Below are 24,336 nucleotides of genomic sequence, written 5' to 3'. Positions count from 1 at the left end.
TATATTGGAGTTCAGATTGGCAAGATATTTAATCAAATTACAAACTTGAAACTACTAACCTCATTTCCAGAAAAGTTGGGATATTTCCCAAAGTGCAATAAAAACAAAAATCTGTGATTTCTTAATTAATGTGAACCTTTATGTAACTATACAAAAGTACAAAGAAAAGATTTTCAAGAGTTTTACTGACCAACTTAATTGTATTTTGTAAATATAAACAAAGTTAGAATTTGATGCCTGCAACACACTCAAAAAAAAGTTGGGACAGAGGCAAAATAAGATTGAAAAGTTTATTGAAGTAACACCATTTTGGAAGATTCCACAATAAGCAGGTTAATTGGTAACAGGTAAAGGCATAATGATTGGGTATAAAAAGAGCAGCACCAAAGGCTCAGTCTTTGCAAGCAAGGATGAGTCGTAGCTCACCTCTTTGTACCAGTATTCATGAGAGAATTGTTTGTCAATTCAAACAGAACATTTCTCAACACAAGATTTTAGGTCTTTCAAAATTTACAGGACATAATATTGTGAAAATATTCAGGGAATTCGGAAACATCTCAGTGCGTAAAGGGCAAGGTCAGAAACCACTGCTGAATGTGCGTGACCTTCGAGCCCTCAGGCAGCACTGCCTGAGAAGCCGTCATGCTAATGTGACAAATATAGCCACATGGCCTCGGGAGCACTTTGGAAAACTGTTGTCACTTAACACAGTCCGCCACTGCGTCCAGAAATGCAACATGAAACTGTATTACACAAGGAGGAAGCCATTCATCAATTCTATGCAGAAATGCCGCCAATTTCTCTGGGCCTGAATTCATCTCAGATGGACCGAAAGACAATGGAAATGTGTGCTGTGGTCAGATGAGTCCACATTTCAGCTTGTTTTTGGAAAAAACGGATGTCGAGTTCTCAGTGCCAAAGATGAACACGACCATCCAGTCTGTTATCAGAGAAAGGTGTAAAAACCAGCATCTGTGATGGTATGGGGGCATCAGTGCCCACAGCATTGCTGAGATGTGTGTGTGTGTGTGTGTGTGTGTGTGTGTGTGTGTGTGTGTGTGTGTGTGTGTGTGTGTGTGTGAAATTACAATTGATATATTGGGGCATATTTTGAGATTTTAGAGAGACATATTCATCAGGGTGACATCTCTTCTTGGGATGTCCATGCTTATTTGAGCAGGACAATAACAGGCCTCATTCTGCATGGGCTACAACAGTGTGGCTTTGTAGACACAGAGTGCATGTGCTTGACTGGCCTGCTGCCAGTCCAGATCTGTCTCCTATTGAGAATGTATAATACATCATGAATGAGACAACAGTGACCAGAGACTTTTGAGCAGCTGAAGTCTTGTATCAAGTAAAAATGTACACAAATTCCAATTGCAAAGCTGCAACATTAGTATCCTCAGATCCCATACAATTAAAAAGTGTTATTAAAAGGAAAGGTGATATAATACAATGGTAATAATGCCTCTGTCCCAACTTTTTTTTTGAGTGTGTTGCAGGCATCAAATTCTAGCTTTGTTTATGTTTACAAAATACAATTAAGTTGGCCAGTAAAACTATTGAAAATCTTTTCTTTGAACTTTTGTCAGTTAAATAAAGGTTCACATGAATAAACAAATCACATATTTTTGTTTTTATTGCATTTTGGAAAATATCCCAACTTTTCTGGAAATTGGGTTAGTACTCATCTCATCTCATTATCTCTAGCCGCTTTATCCTGTTCTACAGGGTCGCAGGCAAGCTGGAGCCTATCCCAGCTGACTACGGGCGAAAGGCGGGGTACACCCTGGACAAGTCGCCAGGTCATCACAGGGCTGACACATAGACACAGACAACCATTCACACTCACATTCACACCTACGGTCAATTTAGAGTCACCAGTTAACCTAACCTGCATGTCTTTGGACTGTGGGGGAAACCGGAGCACCCGGAGGAAACCCACGCGGACACGGGGAGAACATGCAAACTCTGCACAGAAAGGCCCTCGCCGGCCACAGGGCTCGAACCCGGACCTTCTTGCTGTGAGGCGACAGCGTGCTGCCGACATTTAGTGGTAAACTACAAAATGAAAAAATTAATACAAACAACAACAAATGATTAACAAAATGCGATCTAGGAAAATACTTAGAAAGTGGGTAGAAAGTAGCCTAGTAAATTAGACCCACCCACCTAGCGGCCAAAAATATTTTTTGCCTGCAAGTGGGTCTAGCCTCACACCATATCAACAACACACCCCGGGCATCAAATCGTGCCCGCCAATCACAACGCAAGGTTTTTGTTTGGATTCTTTGGGCGGGCTTTTGCAGGAGTGACGACAAAGCTGCGTGACGCTGGAGAAAGCACAACAGGAAAGATGGCTATGGCTAGTGAACAGCGCACGTTTGACTCTGCTTTGGAATCAGTTTTAGAAGAATTAGACTTGGAGTTTTCATTGAAACATGAGCAGGAAGAGGCTCTCCGCTCATTCCTTTTCAAGAAGGACGTTTTCGCTGTTTTGCCGACCGGCTATGGCAAAAGTCTGATCTACCAGCTGGCTCCGCTCGTAGCCAAAAGGATGGGGCTAGTTTGTGCAGTACGAAGAATTAATAAACAGCTTTGAAACATTACTTTTTGATTGTTTCTTATTTTCCCGTTATTTTAAATTTAAGGGAAATTATTTCACCAAACACCACTAAATAAAAATAAAAACTCTCAAAAACAGTTTAAGCAAACCCTTGAAAAACACTTGAAAAAAATAAGAGTGTATGTTAAGTATGTGGTACAGACTCCAAACTTGTGGTCATTATCGCCAAACTTCTTAATATCTAGAATCTGTTTATTAATTAATATGCATTTTGAAAAATTATTTATTTCAAGGCCTCCCCCACTGCTTTCTGTTGCTCTGACTACGTCACAGTCACTGTTGCACTGATTGGTCAGAGCGTTGGCCTATACGCACAGAGACAGTTTGAAAGACAGCAGGTTGTTCCACCCCCACCCTTCGGAAATGTCTACGAGCGAGGCCAGACTAAATATTCACATTTAGTCTGGCTTGCCAGGCTAGGTAGAAAGTGGAACAAAAAGATTTCCTGACACAGGTTAAACATAATCAGCTCATTTATTTACAAACATTAGAATTACTTCCTCATTTATGTAAGCACCAACATCGATATATTTATATAAAAGATCTCTCATCTCTTCTCATTATCTCTAGCCGCTTTATCCTGTTCTACAGGGTCGCAGGCAAGCTGGAGCCCATCCCAGCCGACTACGGGCAAGAGGCGGGGTACACCCTGGACAAGTCGCCAGGTCATCACAGGGCTGACACATAGACACAGACAACCATTCACTCACACCTACGGTCAATTTAGAGTCACCAGTTAACCTAACCTGCATGTCTTTGGGCTGTGGGATAACCGGAGCACCCGGAGGAAACCCACGCAGATACGGGGAGAACATGCAAACTCCGCACAGAAAGGCCCTCGCCGGCCACGGGGCTCGAACCCGGACCCAGGCCCGCCGACAGGGGGGGACAAACGGGTATGTTGTCCCGGGCCCAGGAATGGGGAGGGCCCAGAACTGGGCTCTCATGAAGTTGCGATTAAATTATTTTATTTCATTTCAAAATGTGTTCATTTGGGGGAGAAATGTGCTATATTTGCATTCAATAAATGATTTCTAGATCTTTTGCCTTTATTGTCTTTGAAAAAGGCGTCAAGAACCCCCTACCACCCCTAATGCAAAAATGATTTGGTCTGACTCTTTGATTAAGGGGAAAAAACGACATCGTTCGATCATAGCGCTTCGACAATCAGCATGCGTGCCATTTGCCAACATGCACAAGTCAGGAGCAAAGAAAAGAGAGGAAGAAACCAAGAGACTCAGGGGCTCACTGCATAAATATTTTAAAAAAGATTCGGATGATGCAGCAGGTATACTAGCAAAGGCAGTGGGGCAGCTGAGCCAGGTAAGACACAGCCAACTTTTTCCAGCCCTGTAAAGTAACCCCAACCAAGGCACGCGCGGCACGCAATTCATGTTACAAACGAGGGGAGAGCAAGTCACACTGAACACCATATCAAACGCACAGGGCATTGAATCATTTCATAACCACAACGGCTTAATAACATTGTGTTTCATATATCTGATTGAAGCTAAGAATATTCACATTAGCCCGCAATCATATCCCGCCGTTTCTCGAGCGGTGCGTTCTTCTCTGCTTTTCACACTGGACAGTACGCACACACAGTATACTATGTTCGCCCCCAGCCCTGCCCGAAATCCCCCGTCCATCGCTGCTCCTTCAAGAGCACCCCAATCGCGTGATTATAGTAGAAAGGCATTGCGGGGGCTGTCGCATGCAGGCTTGGGGCGTAACGGAATACATTTAATAGCGTTCGGTTAAAGGATACAAAATAACAGTAACCGCTTATTCCGTTACAGTACAGGGGGGAAAGATTCAGTGAAATTGGGGATTACTTCACAGGATCACAATGTGTGTGAGGTTGCTGGTTTTGGGCTTTTTTTTCTGTTAAAATGTTAAAACTGTAAAAATGTTGAAATGCTAAAATGAAATGGTTGTTGACCGGTTGAATGGTTTTTGAATACCTGTCATTTAAGGGTTGGAGTGAGTAGAGACTGGGATAAGAGAGGTGGGTGTGTGTGTGGGTTGGCCTGGGGGGGGCCCATTCAGAGCATTTTGTCCCGGGCCCAGCCAAAGCTGTCAGCGGCCCTGCCCGGACCTTCTTGCTGTGAGGCGACAGCGCTAATCACTACACCACCATGCCGCCCTATATAAAAGATATTTTGTACTAAATATAAGTGTATGTAAAACAAATTTTAAATAAAAACTATGTTTTGTTAACTTAATACCACATACCGATTATTTTTTATAAATAATCATCTGGATGTCGATAATTGTGGAATGGTGTCGATAACTGTGGACAAAGGTGTCGATAATTGTGGAACGGTGTCATGTGATCTGATATGCTAAGTAATCGGGAATCAACTCATTTTTTTCCAGTGGAAGTTTGAGTAATTAGTCATGCAGAATTTACGTATTGAAAGTCTCTTCTACTTTTGCAATGGCCAAAAGATTTTTAAGGTGCTGATAATCGTAGCCGCCGCTTTACTTGAGCTGAATCCAGAACTGCTCCAGAGGTCAGAGCTCCACTTTACCACTTGCAATCAAATCTGAAATCTATCTAAAACCATCAAAACTGACCAGCTAGAAGTCTGAGCAAGCAGTGAAAAAGCTGAAAAAGGCTCAGAACTGGGTGACTTCTGTAATCTCATTTATATGGACCAAAGGCTTTTGGTGCACCAGCGACACATCCAGTCCACCAGGTTGCGGTAAAACTTCTTTCTAGCAACTGCCTCAAATCAAGGAAGAAGAAAAACGCCCTGGCTCCAACAGCCGCCATCTTGGAGAAAAGACTAGGCGGTCTATTCAAAACGGAAGAGCTCTGTTGTTCCTGACATGGATTATAACAATAAATACATTCTTATTGTAACGTAATTATACATAATATATGTAATTATTGAAACGTAAAATTCTGCATTTTTTAAATTATGTGTTTAAGTAATCACTGGTCAGGTATCAGGTACGACGAATTAAATATGATATGCTAACTTGCTAGCTGATAACCGGAAATAAACTGTTGTGACTTTAGTAGATAGTGGGGTTGCCAGATTGTTCTTTGTTCCTGTGCAAGTGTTTTAATCTGTTGAGAGGATTTCAGTTTTTTTTTCTGAAAGTTAGATTAATCATGTCCTTGTTAAACAGGTGAATGGAGGTATAGTATGCTATTAATGTTCTAAATGTTATGTTGAAGTTTAATTTCGATAGTGAAATTTAATATATGTTTTGAATTTGAGTGGTTGTGTTGGTAATCTGGCAACCCTGGGAGCTACGCAAGTTATTTAACTGTCAAGCCTGGTTTGGATGGGCGGTACGTTCAAAACACTCTGAAACGTTGGCATGGATTTAGTAAACACAACTTTCAGATCTGTCCTACAGGTCTAGCCCTTTTAATATTTGTTTACAACAGTCAGAGATGAACCACGGAGAAATGATTTGCTAAGCTAGCAACCCGAGATAAAGCAGTGATACAGTGGATTAACTACATTTCAAGCTTACTGTAAGAGATAACTGATTAGAATAAAAGTTGATCAGAATAATACCGGAGCATGAAACGAAAAAGTACAAACGCCAAAGTGAGTCGACTGAGTCCTAATGAGGAGGCGCAACTGGTCCGAGAGGAGCTTCAGAGGAGAAGAAAACTGAGATTACAGCAAGTGAGTTAGTAATGTTGCATTCACATGAGTGGTCTGTCTGTCCATCACTCTGTGTGTCTGTCTGCCTGTCACTCTATCTAAAAAATAAAGTTCCGTTGTCTGTCTGCGCATATCTATCTATCTATCTATCTATCTATCTATCTATCTATCTATCTATCTATCTATCTACAGTGGTGCTTGAAAGTTTGTGAACCCTTCAGAATTTTCTATATTTCTGCATAAATATGACCTAAAACATCATCAGATTTTCACACAAGTCCTAAAAGTAAATAAAGAGAACCCAGTTAAACAAATGAGACAAAATATTATACTTGGTCATTTATTTATTAAGGAAAATGATCCAATATTACATATCTGTGAGTGGCAAAATTATGTGAACCTTTGCTTTCAGTATCTGGTGTGACCCCTTTGTGCAGCAATAACTGCAACTAAACATTTCTGGTAACTGTTGATCAGTCCTGCACACCGGCTTGGAGGAATTTTAGCCCATTCCTCTGTACAGAACAGCTTCAACTCTGGGATGTTGGTGGGTTTCCTCACATGAACTGCTCGCTTCAGGTCCTTCCACAACATTTCGATTGGATTAAGGTCAGGACTTTGACTTGGCCATTCCAAAACATTAACTTTATTCTTCTTTAACCATTCTTTGGTAGACCGATTTGTGTGCTTAGGGTCATTGTCTTGCTGCATGACCCACCTTCTCTTGAGATTCAGTTCCTGGACAGATGTCCTGACATTTTCCTTGAGAATTTGCTGGTATAATTCAGAATTCATTGTTCCATCAATGATGGCAAGCCATCCTGGCCCAGATGCAGCAAAACAGGCCCAAACCATGATACTACCACCACCATGTTTCACAGATGGGATAAGGTTCTTATGCTTGAATGCAGTGTTTTTCCTTTCTCCAAACATAATGCTTCTCATTTAAACCAAAAAGTTATATTTTGGTCTCATCCCTCCACAAAACATTTTTCCAATAGCCTTCTGGCTTGTCCATGTGATCTTTAGCAAACTGCAGACGAGCAGCAATGTTCTTTTTGGAGAGCAGTGGCTTTCTCCTTGAAACCCTGCCATGCACACCATTGTTGTTCAGTGTTCTCCTGATGGTGGAGTCATGAACATTAGCCAATGTGAGAGAGGCCTTCAGTTGGTTAGAAGTTACCCTGGGGTCCTTTGTGACCTCACCGACTATTACATGCCTTGCTCTTGGAGTGATCTTTGTTGGTCGACCACTCCTGGGGAGGGTAACAATGGTCTTGAATTTCCTCCATTTGTACACAATCTGTCTGACTGTGGATTGGTGGAGTTCAAGCTGTTTATAGATGGTTTTGTAACCTTTTCCAGCCTGATGAGCATCAACAATACTTTTTCTGAGGTCCTCAGAAATCTCCTTTGTTTGTGCCATGATACACTTCCACAAACGTGTTGCGAAGATCAGATTTTGATAGATCCCTGTTCTTTAAATAAAACAGGGTGCCCACTCACACCTGATTGTCATCCCATTGATTGAAAACACCTGACTCGAATTTCACCTTCAAATTAACTGCTAATCCTAGAGGTTCACATACTTTTGCCACTCACAGATATGTAATATTGGATCATTTTCCTCAATAAATAAATGACCAAGTATCATATTTTTGTCTAATTTGTTTAACTGGGTTCTCTTTATCTACTTTTAGGACTTGTGTGAAAATCTGATTATGTTTTAGGTCATATTTATGCAGAAATATAGAAAATTCTTAAGGGTTCACAAACTTTCAAGCACCACTGTATCTATCTGTCTATCTGTTTATCTATCAGTCTATCTAAAAAACAGCGTTCTGTTGTCTGTCTGTCTAAAAAGTAATGTTGTCTGTCTGTCTGTCTGTCTATCATTCTGTCTATCTAAAAAAAGTTCCTTTGTCTGTCTGTCTGTCTGTCACTATCTAAAAAATAAAGTTCCATTGTCTGTCTGTCCATCAGTCTGCCCATCACTTATCTGTCTGTCTGTCTGTCTAAAAAAGTAGTGTTCTGTTGTCTGTCTCTCTGTCTGTTTAAAAAAAATAGTTCCTTTGTCTGCCTGCCTGTCTGTCTAAAAAGAGTAAAGTTCAGATATCTATCACTCTATCTGTCTGTCAACTGATCACCAGTAAGGTCTGAATCTGGTATTATAATAAATGTCCTAACTTGTAATTATACCATGACTGGATATTCATGAGTATCATGTCTTTACGATACCGATGATATGCCTATGATGCATGATATGAATCACAATATTTAAGTTTACTCACAAACTGCTAACAAAACAGAAAAGTGTTGCATGTACAACTGACAATCTCACCCAGCCCTAATCTTATACAGATTTATTCATAGACTCCTCATTCTGTTTGCTTAAATTTGATAGTGTTGTTTAATAAATCATTTTATTTTGAAACTGGAGGTCCGGGAACAAGAGCGCTACATTGCGCTGCAGGTGCGGCGTGAAGTGCAGGAGAGGAAAGAGCGAGAGCTGCAGAGTCTTGCCACAGCGCTCCAGGATGAGTGGCAAAAGCAGAGGAGAGAGAGAATACAAGTCCTGGAGAAAATCTACAAGGAGAACCTCAGAGATGTGGGTCAGAGCCACCGTGATGCCACACTAAATGTGAGGAGACAGAGCACGATCAGTGCCTTCCAGTGCTCTTAAAATCTGTTCATATTTATTTAAGAGAACATTTTCTTGTAGAAAAATAATCACCGTTGAGGTCCGGTAATGTGGTCTAAGACAAAGCAGAGTTACTTATTTATGTTGACTAGGGACTGAATGACAGAATGATTTAATCAGATAACACCCTGAAGTTGATTATTTTTCTATAACAGCACATTTTATTATCTTTTACTTTTATCAGTGTAGATACGTAAACATGAAAATGCCTTGGTTTGTGCCTGATGGTGTTTGAATTACTGTTAAAGGAACAGTCCACCGTACTTCCATAATGAAATATGCTCTTATCTGAATTGAGACGAGCTGCTCCGTACCTCTCCGAGCTTTGCGCGACCTCCCAGTCAATCAGACGCGCTGTCACTCCTGTTAGCAATGTAGCTAGGCTCAGCATGGCCAATGGTATTTTTTGGGGCTGTAGTTAGATGCGACCAAACTCTTCCGCGTTTTTCCTGTTTACATAGGTTTATATGACCAGTGACATGAAACAAGTTCAGTTACACAAATTGAAACGTAGCGATTTTCTATGCTATGGAAAGTCCGCACTATAATGACAGGCGTACTAACACCTTCTGTGCGCTTCGGCAGCGCATTGATACGGAGCTCAGGTATCAATGCGCTGCCGAAGCGCGCAGAAGGTGTTAGTACGCCTGTCATTATAGTGCGGACTTTCCATAGCATAGAAAATTGCTACGTTTCAATTTGTGTAACTGAACTTGTTTCATGTCACTGGTCATATAAACCTATGTAAACAGGAAAAACGCGGAAGAGTTTGGTCGCATCTAACTACAGCCCCAAAAAATACCATTGGCCATGCTGAGCCTAGCTACATTGCTAACAGGAGTGACAGCGCGTCTGACTGACTGGGAGGTTGCGCAAAGCTCGGAGAGGTACGGAGCAGCTCGTCTCAATTCAGATAAGAGCATATTTCATTATGGAAGTACGGTGGACTGTTCCTTTAACTGTTTTATGTTGTAATGTTAGATAAAACTACATACAAACAGCATTAGTAAGACCTTCCCTTAGTATTTTTCTAAAAATGTCATTGTTAGTGTGTGATGTTTGAGTTTTATATATTTAATCCCACAGAAGAGCTACTGTAGCACAAACTGCTGAAAAAGTTAATGCTGGCTAAAACAGAAAGGAATCAGAATCAAGTTTACTGCCAAGTACGTTCTCACATACAAGGATTTTGCTTTGGTGATTGGTGCTTGAACAGTTCAAGTAGAAGAATTTAGCAAAGACAAAAGTAGCTATATACATAGAATAAAAAAAAAGAAGCATCTAAAATATATAAATTTGAAAAGTGGACATATTTAAGGGGTACGTGCATGAGTTGTTGGAGTCCAAGCTGTACAGTTTGTCCGGAATGTGCAAAAATAGGTCACATGATGAAGATGGAGAAGAGACATGATAAGAATGTGTGAGAGGAAGAGAATATGTGCAGTGGGCTAAGTCAATAACCAAGATGTACAGTGTGTGCTGGGATGCGCAATAAAAGTTCACAGAATGGAGACGTATGACATAACCTTGAAATGCACAAAATCGCAGTTCAGAGATGAAGTGCATTAATGTTACAGATTGGAAGTGTGGGATTAGAGTCTCTGAGGTTAGAGGTGGTCTCTGACCTTATTGATGAGGCCAGCTGCAGTGGGGAAAAAGTTGGACTTATGGCATGAGGTTTTGGTTCTAATGTACCGCAGTCTACTAACAGAGGGGAGTGATTCAAAAAGTTTGTGTCCAGGGTGAGAGGGGTCGGCCACAATCTTTTCTGCCCTCCTCAGGCTCCTGGACTCGTACAAGTCCTGAAGAGATGGGAGGTTGCAGCCAATTGTCCTCTCAGCATAGCAAATGATGCACTGCAATCTGCCTTTGTCCCTGGGAGTGGTAGAAGCGTACCAGCAGCTGGAGTTCGTCCAGGCTGTTGCACAATGACCGCACATTGGAGAGAAATATCGCAGGTAGTGGAGTGCACGTGCACCAGCACATTTTCCTCTCCTGTGGTGTCTCACTGAGTGAGCAAAGGTGAGAGCACCTTTGACAAGAATGTCCAATATTTCCACGGATGACACCAAAAAGGTTGGTAATAAGTCTGCTGGAGTTGTTCCCCTGATGTTCAAGAGCTCTTCTTTGGTGAAAGAGATTCGAGTATCGCAGCAGGGAACTGAGTTTACAAACAAAAGAGAAAACAATGTGCATCAAGGCACCCATCCACAGTGACATCTTGAGCAGAAGTCTGAGCATTAAAGTGCATATCGGGGTAAATTCAGGAGCAGGATCAATGTAATTCTCCTATTTTATATTAAACTTTGGTCAAATATCTGTTACATTTTACATTTTGTGCAATTTTTTTTTACCTTATGCAATACCAGAAAAATTCAGTTGAAAGCAGCCATTTGAGGTGAATTAGTCTGTCTCTGAAAAAACTTGGCATTTGGATTTCCTGGCAAACGTTGATTTTTGTGACGTCACGTGCGGGACGCCTCCTTCTGAATCCTATGTCAGCGCTGGTTTGTTTATGAGAAAACGACCGTATTATTTACATCCTCGGTGTTGTCTCCATCGTCTTCACTACTTGAATCATCATCAAATCCAAACAGATGAAGCCCCAATTCTGACATCTCATTATATTCTTCATCCAAAGGTGAAGTAACATTGCGCTCAGGTGACAATTCCATATTTCAATGCAAAATCTTTAGCTGCTAAACTTGGTCTACACAGGCTGTGCACTGAAACTATGCAAGCTCTCGCAGCCTGCTGGCGGTTCCACAGGTAACGTCACGAATCTGGCTCCAGACTCCCTTGGGATTTTTCCAGACGCGTTTTATTTTATTTTTTTCTGCTGTAGACAGATGGCCTTGTGCAAAATTACTCTTCTGGATGAGTGTGTAAAGGGACATACTTTCATATAAAAAAAACGAAATTGGTCCAGGATATGAACTTTAACTTTTTCAGCAGTTTGTGCTACAGTAGCACTTCTGTGGGATTGGACCATTTGGGCTAGCCTTCATGCCCCTTGCGAATCAGTGAACCTTCGACACCCATGACCCTGTTGCCGGTTCACCGGTTGTCCTTCCTTGGACCACTTTTGGTAGGTACTAACCACTGCATACTGGGAACACCCCACAAGATGTGCCATTTTGGAGATGCTCAGACCCAGTCATCTAGCCATCACAATTTGGCCCTTGTTAAAGTTGCTTAGATCCTTATGCTTGCCCATTTTTCCTGTTTCCAAGACATCAACTTCAAGAACTGACTGTTCTCTTACTGCCTAATGTATCCCACCCCTTGACAGGTGCCATTGTAATGAGATAATCAATGTTATTCACTTCACCTCTCAGTGGTCATAATGTTATGGCTGATTGGTGTATGTAATCCATCCATCCATTATCTGTAGCCGCTTATCCTGTCCTACAGGATCGCAGGCAAGCTGGAGCCTATCCCAGCTGACTATGGGCGAGAGGCGGGGTATACCCTGGACAAGTCATCAGGTCATTGCGGGGCTGACATGTAGAGACAAACAACCATTCACACTCACATTCACACCTGCGGTCAATTTAGAGCCACCAATTAACCTAACTTGCATGTCTTTGGACTGTGGGGGAAACTGGAGCACCCAGAGGAAACCCACACAGACATGGGGAGAACATGCAAACTCCACACAGAAAGGCCCCCATCGGCTGTTGGGCTCAAACCCAGAACCTTCTTGCTGTGAGGTGACAGTGCTAACCACCATGCCGCCATTCACGATACAATATTTTGGAAAAAAAAATGAAGAAAATTTTATTACCAAAAAATGTAACATTTTTCATATGCTTCATCAATGTAAATATTAATTTTGTTAAGTTAAAAAAACCCTTTTGTTTAATTTTCTTAATAACCAACAATAATTATTTACCCACATTTTTAAAGGTTGGAGTAAAACGTAACCTATTACCTAAAATATTCCTTTTGTTAAAAATGAAAAAGTTAATAATAAACAGGTCTTTTCTTAATAAACTTTTACAAACATTTGTACTACCTGCATTTTCTTTTTTCTTTTAGTGATCTTTCTTTGAAAAAGAGTTCTGATTTCTTGTTAAATCTATTTGTATAGTCAATCACACAGCAGCTCTTTCCCATTCTAGATCTGTGTTTGTGTTTTCTCAGCATTAGAGTTGTTACTTCCACCTACAGTACTATTTTACATTATCACTCCCTCTGCTGTTTAAGCAAAGCAATTACAGCTAGGAAAAACTAAGAGATTATGCAGCCTGATAATCATCACGATTCATTTCTTATTTCTTCGTTTTGAATCGTCAGAAATTTGTATCGCGATTTATCATCGCATGATATCTCGTTACATGCCTAATTATATAGTCACACAATTTAAACCTGTAAAATAAGATTGTTTTGAGTAAACTAGATTTAGTAACTGTCAACGGTATAAGCTAGCCAAATAGTCTGTCAAGTTATCTAACCTTATTTCACAGAGCTGACTTTTGGTGGTGGTGATTTGTGTAACTTCTTTCACAAAACAGTTCTGCAAACTGCTACTGTTATCAGCAATTTTCACGTGTTTGCATTTAACAGTGTGCTTTTTGTATGTGTGTGTGTGTGTGTGTGTGTACAGGAACCAAATTGGGAAGCTCTGGCTCTGAAAAAGGAACAGAATGACATGAGAGCAGCAGAGAGGCACCAGAAGGCTCTTCGAAGCCTCATTACCCAAAGACAGGCTGAAGCAGAGCAGCGGAATCGGTAAGATATTAATGTAGAGCAGGGGCTGGGTGATAGGACAATTTAATGAGATCAACAATTTTCCCTCTTTATAATGCCTCAATCACATATAATCAGCCTTATATAATCAAGCACATCATATCAAGCTGATTTTCCTTTTCTTTTTCATCCATTCTTGTCACTTTCACCTGTTCACATCACCAAGATGTTTCTTTTCTTTCTTAAAATGACGCACTGATTATGGTTGAGCTCAGCAAGTCTTTTTCTGCACATGACAGGCGAGACTGATGTGCATACTAATTTGTGTCCTGTGTGTTGTATAAAAGTCTGTTAATAGCAGATTGTTGGATGTTGTTCTGATACAGACATGTGGAAGCACGGAAGAAGGCTCTGATGGTGGAGAAGGAGAGGGCAGCAAAAATCGCCAGCCTTCCTCACGCTGCCCCTGACCCTATAGAGGTACAGCTTGAACAATCCTCTGTTTCTAAGCAAAGCCTCATAGATGTATAGCTCTTTCTTTGAATCATCATCATTCCCTTAACCACAGAGTGGTACAGCTCTCTTACAGAGCAGCAGACTGGAGTCAAGTCCTTAGAGGAGTTCCATTCTAGGAAAATATTCCTTGGCAAAAAGCAGAATAACTGTTACCACCCTGAAATTGACTGTTTTGCAATAACATCAGGAGCTGGAGTGTTTTATTGCCAGCAGTTTTTTTTTTTTAATGATATGGACAAATGGACACCGCATGGCTAAAACAATTGAAGCAGATATCTTCCTTGAAACCAGTTTTCTTCCTCAGTACGTAGTTTACTTTCTGAACAGCATTAGACTCCGGTATAAGGTGTGGCTCAGTGTTTAAAGGCAGAAAAGTAAACCAGATGTACAGTGCTGTGCAAAAGTCTTATGCACATGTAAAGAAATGCTGTAGACCAAAAATGGCTTAAAAAATCATGAAATTAAATGTTTCAACATTAAAAAAAATACTGTAAACAGCAGTAAGCCATAATAAATGAAACAAAGTCAATATTTGGTGTGAGACGACTCTGCTTTAAAAAAAAAAAAGTAGTCTCAGGTACAATGAGTGCAGTTTTATAAGGAAATGAGCTGTAGGTTTTACGAAACCAGCCACAGTTCTTCTGGACACTTTGACTGTCACACTTGCTTTTTAATTTTGCAGCAAAACCCAGTAGCCTTCATTATGTTTTCTTTTTTAATCTGAAAAGTGGTCTCTTATGTAATATGCTGTTCAGAAACAAACTTTTTTTTTTCCTGTAACATTTAATTTTGTACTGGAAAACGAACGTTTAGAACTCTAAAATGTTTTTGTACTGACTCGATAATGCAGAAGTCATAAAATAGAAATCTATAACAAAGTTTGGATGAAAAAAATAGGGTGCCTAAGACTTTTGCACAGTACTCTAGTTTGAATGATGATGATGTTTTAATTTGATTTGTCTATTCAATTGTAATTACTACCAGTTTCTTCTACTAATCATGAAACTATCTTCCTTATTATTATTAGTGACATTACTTAACCAAACAACATTTTTCAACATTGGCAAATATGTGATTTAAGCATGTGGCTTGCAAAATGAAATAAGCAAACATTTGGCACTAAATACAGTACCAGTCAAAAGTTTAGAGACACTTTTTTTTTTAATTCAGTAAAGTCACTTCATGTCTTAAAGTAATGATGGATGTCATTTCTCTTTACTTAGTTGAGCAGTTCTTGACATAATATGGATTACTACAGTTGTGAAATCAGGCTATTTACTGTATTTTTATTATTTACTATTTACTGTTTGATCTCAAATGCATTAAGAAGACAAGAAATTGCACTAATTAACTTTTGACAAGGCACACCTGTTAATTGAAAAGCATTCCAGGTGACTACCTCATAAAGCTGGTTAAGATAATGCCAATAGTGTGCAAATAGTGTGCAAAGCGTCATCAAGGTAAACATTGGCTATGTTGAAGAATTTAAAATATTGAAATTTTTTAATACTATTTAATTTCCATATAATTCCATGTGTTATTTCATAGTTTTGATGTTGTCAGTGCTGTTCTACAATGTAGAACATGCAGAAAAACCTGTGAATGAGTAGGGGTGTACAAACTTTTGACTGGTATGGTATGTCTTGGATGACTGACTCACTAAATTTACAACTGCATCCAAACTGTCCTTCCACCCCCCCAAATTGTTGGATGAAAGAACAATGGAAGATAATGAAAATGTTTTGAAGCTGTTTTCATTTCCTGTCCTCTTTATTTTTATTTATTTATTCATTTATTCATTCATTTTTTTTTTTTAAATCAGAGTGTTGCCATTCAGACTCCATTACAACCCAAGATGTCCATTGTGGAACATTACTCTATCACACACTACCACATCCCAGAGACAGCAGTGGACAGAGAAACAGATACAGTGCAGGTACATGCATGTATATGTGTTCTTATAGTTGTGATGAGGGGATGTGTTCAGGCAGCACTTGAGGATGGTGGGGGCTGGAGCGCTTCTTGGAGTGGCGGCGTACTGCATCGTGCCCGTGGGAGGTCCTCTGCCCGGGCCTCGGGTTCTCTCTCTCTCTCTCTCTCTCTCTCTCTCTCTCTCTCTGTGTGTGTGTGTGTGTGTGTGAGGGACCTCAATTCTGTGCAGAGTATATGTATCTTGTCATGTTCTGTGCTTTCTATTCTGTTTTTTCGTGGTGCATTCCATTCTACTCTGTTCTGTCGAATTTCCTTATTTTCTCTTGTAGTGTTCTATTGTCTTGTTGTGGCTGTCGGTCCTGCTCTGTGTGGAATGTGTGTACTATTTTTGTTGTATTTTGTTCTATACCACCATAATGCTTTCGATTCTATTTCCATCTGTTCCTTTCTATTCTATACCATCATAATACATTCTGTTCTATTTTGATATGTTCCCTTGTTTTTTCTTTTGTATTGTCATGGCTACCTATTCTGTGGATAATACGTGGAATGTTTTGTTGTGTTCTGTGTATTTGTGATGCTTTCTATTTCTGTCATATTCCTGTCTTCTTTCTTCAAATCTATTCTGTTGTATTGTCATGACTGTGTCTATTCTTTTCTACAAACTAAAAAGAATGTGTAGCATTTTGTCATTCTTTTCTACGTCTTCAAAATGCTTTCTATTTGATCATGTCCCCTTCTGTTCTCTTATAATATACTCTATGTTGTCCTAATGCCTTATTCTTTATTATTATTATTATTATTATTAGTCGTTCTCTTCTGTTCTGTGTATATGCATTCTGTTCTCTATGTTCTGTCTTAATATGTACTAATTTGTCATATTCTATTCTATTCTCTCCTAAGTTATCCTACTCTATCCTATTCTGTTCTCTCTTTCTATCCATAATGCATTATACTTTAATTCGTAGTCCTGGGTATGACTTTAAACTGCAACTGGTGGTGAGTCTCAGGTCCAGGAGGACTTGAGTATTGGGGAAATTGGAGTTACCCCTTAATCACCATTGCTCCCAGGTCCGCTATGACCTAGAGTGGTAGCACCTGCCTGGGTTCCAGCTAGGGGTTAAATAGTACATCACCAATAAGGTGCTGGCAGCAGGGTGCTTTTCGGTGCAATGTGGCAGATGAAGCCAACAGGGTCAATAGCACACCACCAGATGGCATGCGGAAGAGCCACTCAAATGGCTAATGGATGGCATCACTCAGCAGGCCAGTTGTCACTGTGGGGCAACTTCCATACCCATCAGGTCTGTGGCACTTTTGTGCACCACTTGGCATCAGGTTTGGGGGTCCAGAGAGACAACACAATGGGGGCACAACATCGTTTGTCTTACCTTACTGTACAGGGCACTTCATTAGGAAAGGAAAAAGAAAGCACTGTGGCGATGAAGTAAATGCGACGGTAGCAGGTCTGAGAAGCTGGAAGTTGCTAGCAGGAACTTTACATGCAGGTGGCTCGCATTTAATGGTTGCAGCCTTGCTGAAGCTCTGGGTAACAGTGGCCTGAGACAGCATTGCGGGTGTCCAGGCAGCCCTATTTGGGGAGAACACTGCCTGCCCTGGAAAGGATAGCCCCTAGAAAAAGTGGGATAAAGAAAGCTTACCCAACCCTTACCTGGCTGGCTCACCGTGGCCAGCAGGTCTCCATAATAGTGGTAGAAAGATGAAGAATATGAAATTGTTTGTTGGGACTTGGAATGTCCGCACCATGTTTGGACAATGATAAGAGACCTGAGCGTAGAACAGCTCTGATCACGAAGGAACTAGATTGCTACAGCATTGACATTGCTTCACTCCAAGAGACAAGGCTTGAAGGCCAAGGACAAGTGCAAGAGAGCAAATACATCATCTTCTGGAGTGGGAATACGGACAGAAGAAAAAATGCAGGAGTTGCTTTTGCCATTTCGAATAAGATGGCTAGCAAACTGCCATCACTACCAGTGGGAATATCTGAACAAATCATAAGTTTACGTGTACCCACAGGGAATGATCGTTACCTAAACCTGACCAGTGTGTATGCACCTACCATGGCCTATCCTGATGAAGAAAAAGAAGCCTTCTATCATGAATTAGTTGATGTGGTAGACAGGGTACTTCCAGTTGAGAAGCTTCTGCTACTGGGAGATTTCAGTGCAAGAGTAGCTAATGATCACGTAACATACGAAGGTACAACCCCGATTCCAAAAAAGTTGGGACAAAGTACAAATTGTAAATAAAAACGGAATGCAATAATTTACAAATCTCAAAAACTGATATTGTATTCACAATAGAACATAGACAACATATCAAATGTCGAAAGTGAGACATTTTGAAATTTCATGCCAAATATTGGCTCATTTGAAATTTCATGACAGCAACACATCTCAAAAAAGTTGGGACAGGGGCAATAAGAGGCTGGAAAAGTTAAAGGTACAAAAAAGGAACAGCTGGAAGACCAAATTGCAACTGATTAGGTCAATTGGCAATAGGTCATTAACATGACTGGGTATAAAAAGAGCATCTTGGAGTGGCAGCGGCTCTCAGAAGTAAAGATGGGAAGAGGATCACCAACCCCCCTAATTCTGCGCCGACAAATAGTGGTGCAATACCAGAAAGGAGTTCGACAGTGTAAAATTGCAAAGAGTTTGAACATATCATCTACAGTGCATAATATCATCAAAAGATTCAGAGAATCTGGAAGAATCTCTGTGCATAAGGGTCAAGGCCGGAAAACCATACTGGGTGCCCATGATCTTCGGGCCCTTAGACGGCACTGCATCACATACAGGCATGCTTCTGTATTGGAAATCACAAAATGGGCTCAGGAATATTTCCAGAGAACATTATCTGTGAACACAATTCACCGTGCCATCCGCCGTTGCCAGCTAAAACTCTATAGTTCAAAGAAGAAGCCGTATCTAAACATGATCCAGAAGTGCAGACGTCTTCTCTGGGCCAAGGCTCATTTATAATGGACTGTGGCAAAGTGGAAAACTGTTCTGTGGTCAGACGAATCAAAATTTGAAGTTCTTTATGGAAATCAGGGACGCCGTGTCATTCGGACTAAAGAGGAGAAGGACGACCCAAGTTGTTATCAGCGCTCAGTTCAGAAGCCTGCATCTCTGATGGTATGGGGTTGCATTAGTGCGTGTGGCATGGGCAGCTTACACATCTGGAAAGACACCATCAATGCTGAAAGGTATATCCAGGTTCTAGAGCAACATGTACTCCCATCCAGACGACGTCTCTTTCAGGGAAGACCTTGCATTTTCCAACATGACTATGCCAAACCACATCCTGCATCAATTACAGCATCATGGCTGCGTAGAAGGGTCCAGGTACTGAACTGGCCAGCCTGCAGTCCAGATCTTTCACCCATAGAAAACATTTGGCGCATCATAAAACGGAAGATACGACAAAAAAGACCTAAGACAGTTGAGCAACTAGAATCCTACATTAGACAAGAATGGGTTAACATTCCTATCCCTAAACTTGAGCAACTTGTCTCCTCAGTCCCCAGACGTTTACAGACTGTTGTAAAGAGAAAAGGGGATGTCTCACAGTGGTAAACATGGCCTTGTCCCAACTTTTTTGAGATGTGTTGTTGTCATGAAATTTAAAATCACCTAATTTTTCTCTTTAAATGATACATTTTCTCAGTTTAAACATTTGATATGTCATCTATGTTCTATTCTGAATAAAATATGGAATTTTGAAACTTCCACATTATTGCATTCCATTTTTATTTACAATTTGTTCTTTGTCCCAACTTTTTTGGAATCGGGGTTGTACTATTGGGAAATTTGGCAAGGGAAATAGGAATGCAAATGGTGAACTCCTGCTCAGCTTTTGTACTCAACGTGAACTATGCATCACAAATACCTACTTTTGCCAACCAGACAAAAATGACTTCACCTGGTGCCACCCAAGATCTAAACATACAGTTAGGTCCATAAATATTTGGACAGAGACAACATTTTTTTTCTAATTTTGGTTCTGTACATTACCACAATGAATTTTGAACAAAAAAATTCAGATGCAGTTGAAGTTCAGACTTTCAGCTTTCATTCAGTGGGTTGAACAAAATGATTGATTGCATAAAAATGTGAGGAACTAAAGCATTTTTTAAACACAATCCCTTCTTTTCAGGGGCTCAAAAGTAATTGGACAAATTAAATAATTGTAAATAAAATGTTCATTTCTAATACTTGGTTGAAAACCCTTTGTTGGCAGTGACTGCTTGAAGTCTTGAACTCATGGACATCACCAGACGCTGTGTTTCCTCCTTTTTAATGCTCTGCCAGGCCTTTACTGCAGCGGTTTTCAGTTGTTGTTTGTTTGTGGGCCTTTCTGTCTGAAGTTTAGTCTTTAACAAGTGAAATGCATGCTCAATTGGGTTGAGATCAGGTGACTGACTTGGCCATTCAAGAATATTCCACTTCTTTGCTTTAATAAACTCCTGGGTTGCTTTGGCTTTATGTTTTGGGTCACTGTCCATCTGTATTATGAAACGCTGACCAATCAGTTTGGCTGCATTTGGCTGGATTTGAGCACACAGTATGTGTCTGAATACCTCAGAATTCATCCGGCTGCTTCTGTCCTGTGTCACATCATCTATAAACACTAGTGACCCAGTGCCATTAGCAGCCATGCATGCCCAAGCCATTACACTGCCTCCGCCATGTTTTACAGATGATGTGGTATGCTTTGGATCATGAGCTGTACCACGCCTTCGCCATACTTTTTTCTTGCCATCATTCTGGTAGAGGTTGATCTTGGTTTCATCTGTCCAAAGAATGTTCTTCCAGAACTGTGCTGGCTTTTTTAGATGTTTTTTTTTTTTAGCAAAGTCCAATCTAGCCTTTTTATTCTTGAGGCTTATGAGTGGCTTGCACTGTGCAGTGAACCCTCTGTATTTACTTTCATGCAGTCTTCTCTTTGATAGATTTGGATATTGATACGCCTACCTCCTGGAGAGTGTTGTTCACTTGGTTGGCTGTTGTGAAGGGGTTTCTCTTCACTATGGAAATTATTCTGCGATCATCCACCACTGTTGTTTTCTGTGGGCGTCCAGGTCTTTTTGCATTGATGAGTTCACCAGTGCTTTCTTTCTTTCTCAGGATGTACCAAACTGTAGATTTTGCCACTCCTAATATTGTAGCAATTTCTCAGATGGTTTTTTTTCTGTTTTCGCAGCTTAAGGATGGCTTGTTTCACCTGCATGGAGACCACGTTTTCTTCACAGCAAAATCTTCCAAATGCAAGCACCACACCTCAAATCAACTCCAGGCCTTTTATCTGCTTAATTGAGAATGACATAACGAAGGAATTGCCCACACCTGCCCATGAAATAGCCTTTGAGTCAATTGTCCAATTACTTTTGGTCCCTTTAAAAACGGGGTGGAACAGGTTAAGGAGCTGAAACTCCTAAACCCTTCATCCAATTTTAATGTGGATACCCTCAAATGAAACCTGAAAGTCTGGACTTTATGTCCATTATATAACTATAATTTGAATATGTTTCAGTAAACAGGTAAAAAACAAAATTTGTGTCAGTGTCCAAATATATATGGACCTAACTGTACATCTCCTTGATTGTCATGACTCGCAGATCCAACATGAAAGAGATTCTGTCAACAAAGGTAATGCGAGGAGCTGAATGCTCAACAGACCACTATATGGTCCAATCAAAGCTGAGACTCAGACTTGTATTTCCTAGCTGCAAGAGAGCAACCTCCACAAGAAATAAGAAACTAGACATAGACAAGTTGAAGAATGATGAGACACAGTGCAAACTCAAAATAGCTATTACAACTGCTCTACAGGAAAATGCCCCTGATCAAGAAGACATAGAAAATGGTGAGGACATGTGGTAGCGGCTGAAAGATGTTGTGTACACAACTGCAAGTGATATACTTGGACAGCAGAAGAAAAGTACACCAGACTGGTTTTCAAGAACAGGCCGATTCTATCCAAGCTTTGTTAGAAGAAAAACACAAAATTTACAACCTGTATCTAAAAGAGAACTCTGATAAAAGCATGAAAGCTTTCAAAGGTATTAAAGCGAAAGTGCAATGAGAAATCAGAGCCATGAAAGACAGGTGGTGGTGCAAGAAAGCTGAGGAACTACAGGAACAGGCAGACAGGAAGGACTACCATGGATTATTTGCCAGACTGAAGACTCTCTGTGGACCAAGAAGCAATGTAGTGGCACCAGTGAAAAGTGCTGATGGAAGTATACTCCACACAAATCTGGAAGACATAAAAAGAAGGTGGGAAGGAGCATTTCTCCAGTCTCCTAAACCAGCAAGGGTCAGCTGATCCTGAGGCATGTTGCTGGCTTGAGAGGAGACCAACAAGAGAAGATCTGTGTGTACCCATCACATCAGATGAGCTTGAGAAACCACTCAAGGATACCAGATGCGGCAAAGCACCTGGCCAAGATGGCATCCCAGCTGACGTGCTAAAGTGAGGCAGCCCCAGCCTAACAGCTGCACTTTTAAAACTGGGCAACGCATGTTGGGAGAACAAGTGTCTTCTCCAAGACTTCAAAGATACGCTAATTGTGACCATCTACAAAATGAAAGGAGTGAATGTGGAAACCACCGTGGCATATCTCTGCTTTCCATTGCAGGCAAGATTCTGGCCAAGATGGTTCTAAACTGAATTAAAAACATCTCGGAGGATGTACTTCTGAAAAGTCAGTGTGGTTTCAGGGCTGGCAGATCTGTCTCCAATATGATCTTTACTCTGAGACAACTCCAAGAGAACGCCATCGAGCAACATCAACCTCTGTACGCGGTCTTTGTAGACTTCTCAAAGGCCTTTGATACCGTTGACTGAGAGATGCTTTGGAAGATGCTAGAAGTATATGGATGCCCGGAAAGACTGATACGGCTTATTAAGCTCTTCCATGAGAACATGTCTGGGAAGGTTTCGATCGGAGAAGACATTAGTGAAGTTTTTCCTGTCAATCATGGTGTCAAACAGGGATGCGTTCTTGCCCCGACATTGTTTGTACTTTACCTTAAAGCAGTCTAGGCACTAACCTAGATAAAGGAGTCTACATCAGGAGTCAATCGGAAGGCAAACTCTTCAATCTTGCCAGACTCAAGTCCTCTACCAAAACTTGGCAAATTTGCATGTACACAGATGACTCTGCATTTGTGGCACCAGATTTGGATGACATGCAGGAAATCGTTTGTCACTTTGCCACAGCTGCAACCCTCTTTGGATTGAAAATCAATAGCATGAAAACCCTCACTTGAGCCACAGGCAAGGTCAAACAACATTGTTTTGGTCAATGGAACACCTCTTAGAAGTTCTGAGAGTTTCATCTACTTAGGTAGTGCAGTTACCAACACAAACTCATCAGACTTGGAGGTAGACTGCTGGATTCAAGCTGCCACCAAAGCCTTGGGTGCATTACAAAAGCAACTATGGTCTCTCCATGATATCAAGAGAACCACCAATTTGAAAGTATACAATGCCACAGTCTTACCGTCTCTGCTTTATGCCACTGAATGCATGACGCTCTACTGTAAACATTTCAAGAAACTGACCAGGCTACAACTCCGACACCTGCGTCAAATCCTTAAAATAAGATGGCAGGACAAGGTCCCTGATGTAGAAGTCCTCAGGTGAGCTTACAGTAAGCATGGAAGCCCTGATCACAGCCTCACAACTTTGTTGGGCTAGACACATCTGGCGCGTGCCTGACACACGACTACCCAAAGCTGTTTTCTACGGAGAACTGAGCCTCAGAAAAAGGAGGTAAGGAGGACAGCAATTGAGGTACAAAGATGTCTTGAAGAGGAACATGAAGAATGCCGGAATTATCGATCAGTCTTGGGAAAGGGATGCCTCAGATAGAGCAATATGGCGAAACATAGTTAAAAGCTCAGTGTCCGCAATTGAAGACAAGCGTCAAAGGGAGTATATGAGGGATCATGAAGCCAGACATTCCATGGCAGCTCAGCCAGGCTGTTCGTGCCACCACTGCAGACGACTCTGTCACTCTGGTGCGGGCCTTGCGGCCCATCTGCGTTTCTGCGCATCCTAATGAAGCAGTCATCATTGCTAGCGATGAACAGATGACGACGATAGTTGTGATGAGTAGTTGACAAACAAAATCCTTTTGTGCAGACGTTTTGTTCTTGCTGGCATTACACTACATTTACATGGCATTTACTAGACAC

General features: G+C 40.9%; 1 protein-coding gene across 7 annotated transcripts in view; it reads left to right on the top strand.

The window, feature by feature from the left end:
* Nucleotides 1–5,414: 5,414 nt before the first annotated feature.
* Nucleotides 5,415–24,336, top strand: part of cep295 (centrosomal protein 295) — a 73,892-nt gene continuing 54,970 nt past the window's right edge. For all 7 annotated transcript variants that reach the window (XM_060933637.1, XM_060933635.1, XM_060933634.1 and 4 more), the window contains exons 1-5: nucleotides 5,415–6,282; nucleotides 8,702–8,902; nucleotides 13,572–13,696; nucleotides 14,041–14,134; nucleotides 15,993–16,106. In XM_060933637.1, the coding sequence (XP_060789620.1) occupies nucleotides 6,175–6,282; nucleotides 8,702–8,902; nucleotides 13,572–13,696; nucleotides 14,041–14,134; nucleotides 15,993–16,106 (642 nt within the window). In that variant the 5' untranslated portion in view covers nucleotides 5,415–6,174. The remainder of the gene's footprint in view (nucleotides 6,283–8,701; nucleotides 8,903–13,571; nucleotides 13,697–14,040; nucleotides 14,135–15,992; nucleotides 16,107–24,336) is intronic.

The sequence above is a fragment of the Neoarius graeffei genome, chromosome 11, assembly GCF_027579695.1.
Source record: "Neoarius graeffei isolate fNeoGra1 chromosome 11, fNeoGra1.pri, whole genome shotgun sequence".
Classification (NCBI taxonomy): Eukaryota; Metazoa; Chordata; class Actinopteri; order Siluriformes; family Ariidae; genus Neoarius; species Neoarius graeffei.
This window is presented reverse-complemented; position numbering and strand designations above follow the sequence as displayed.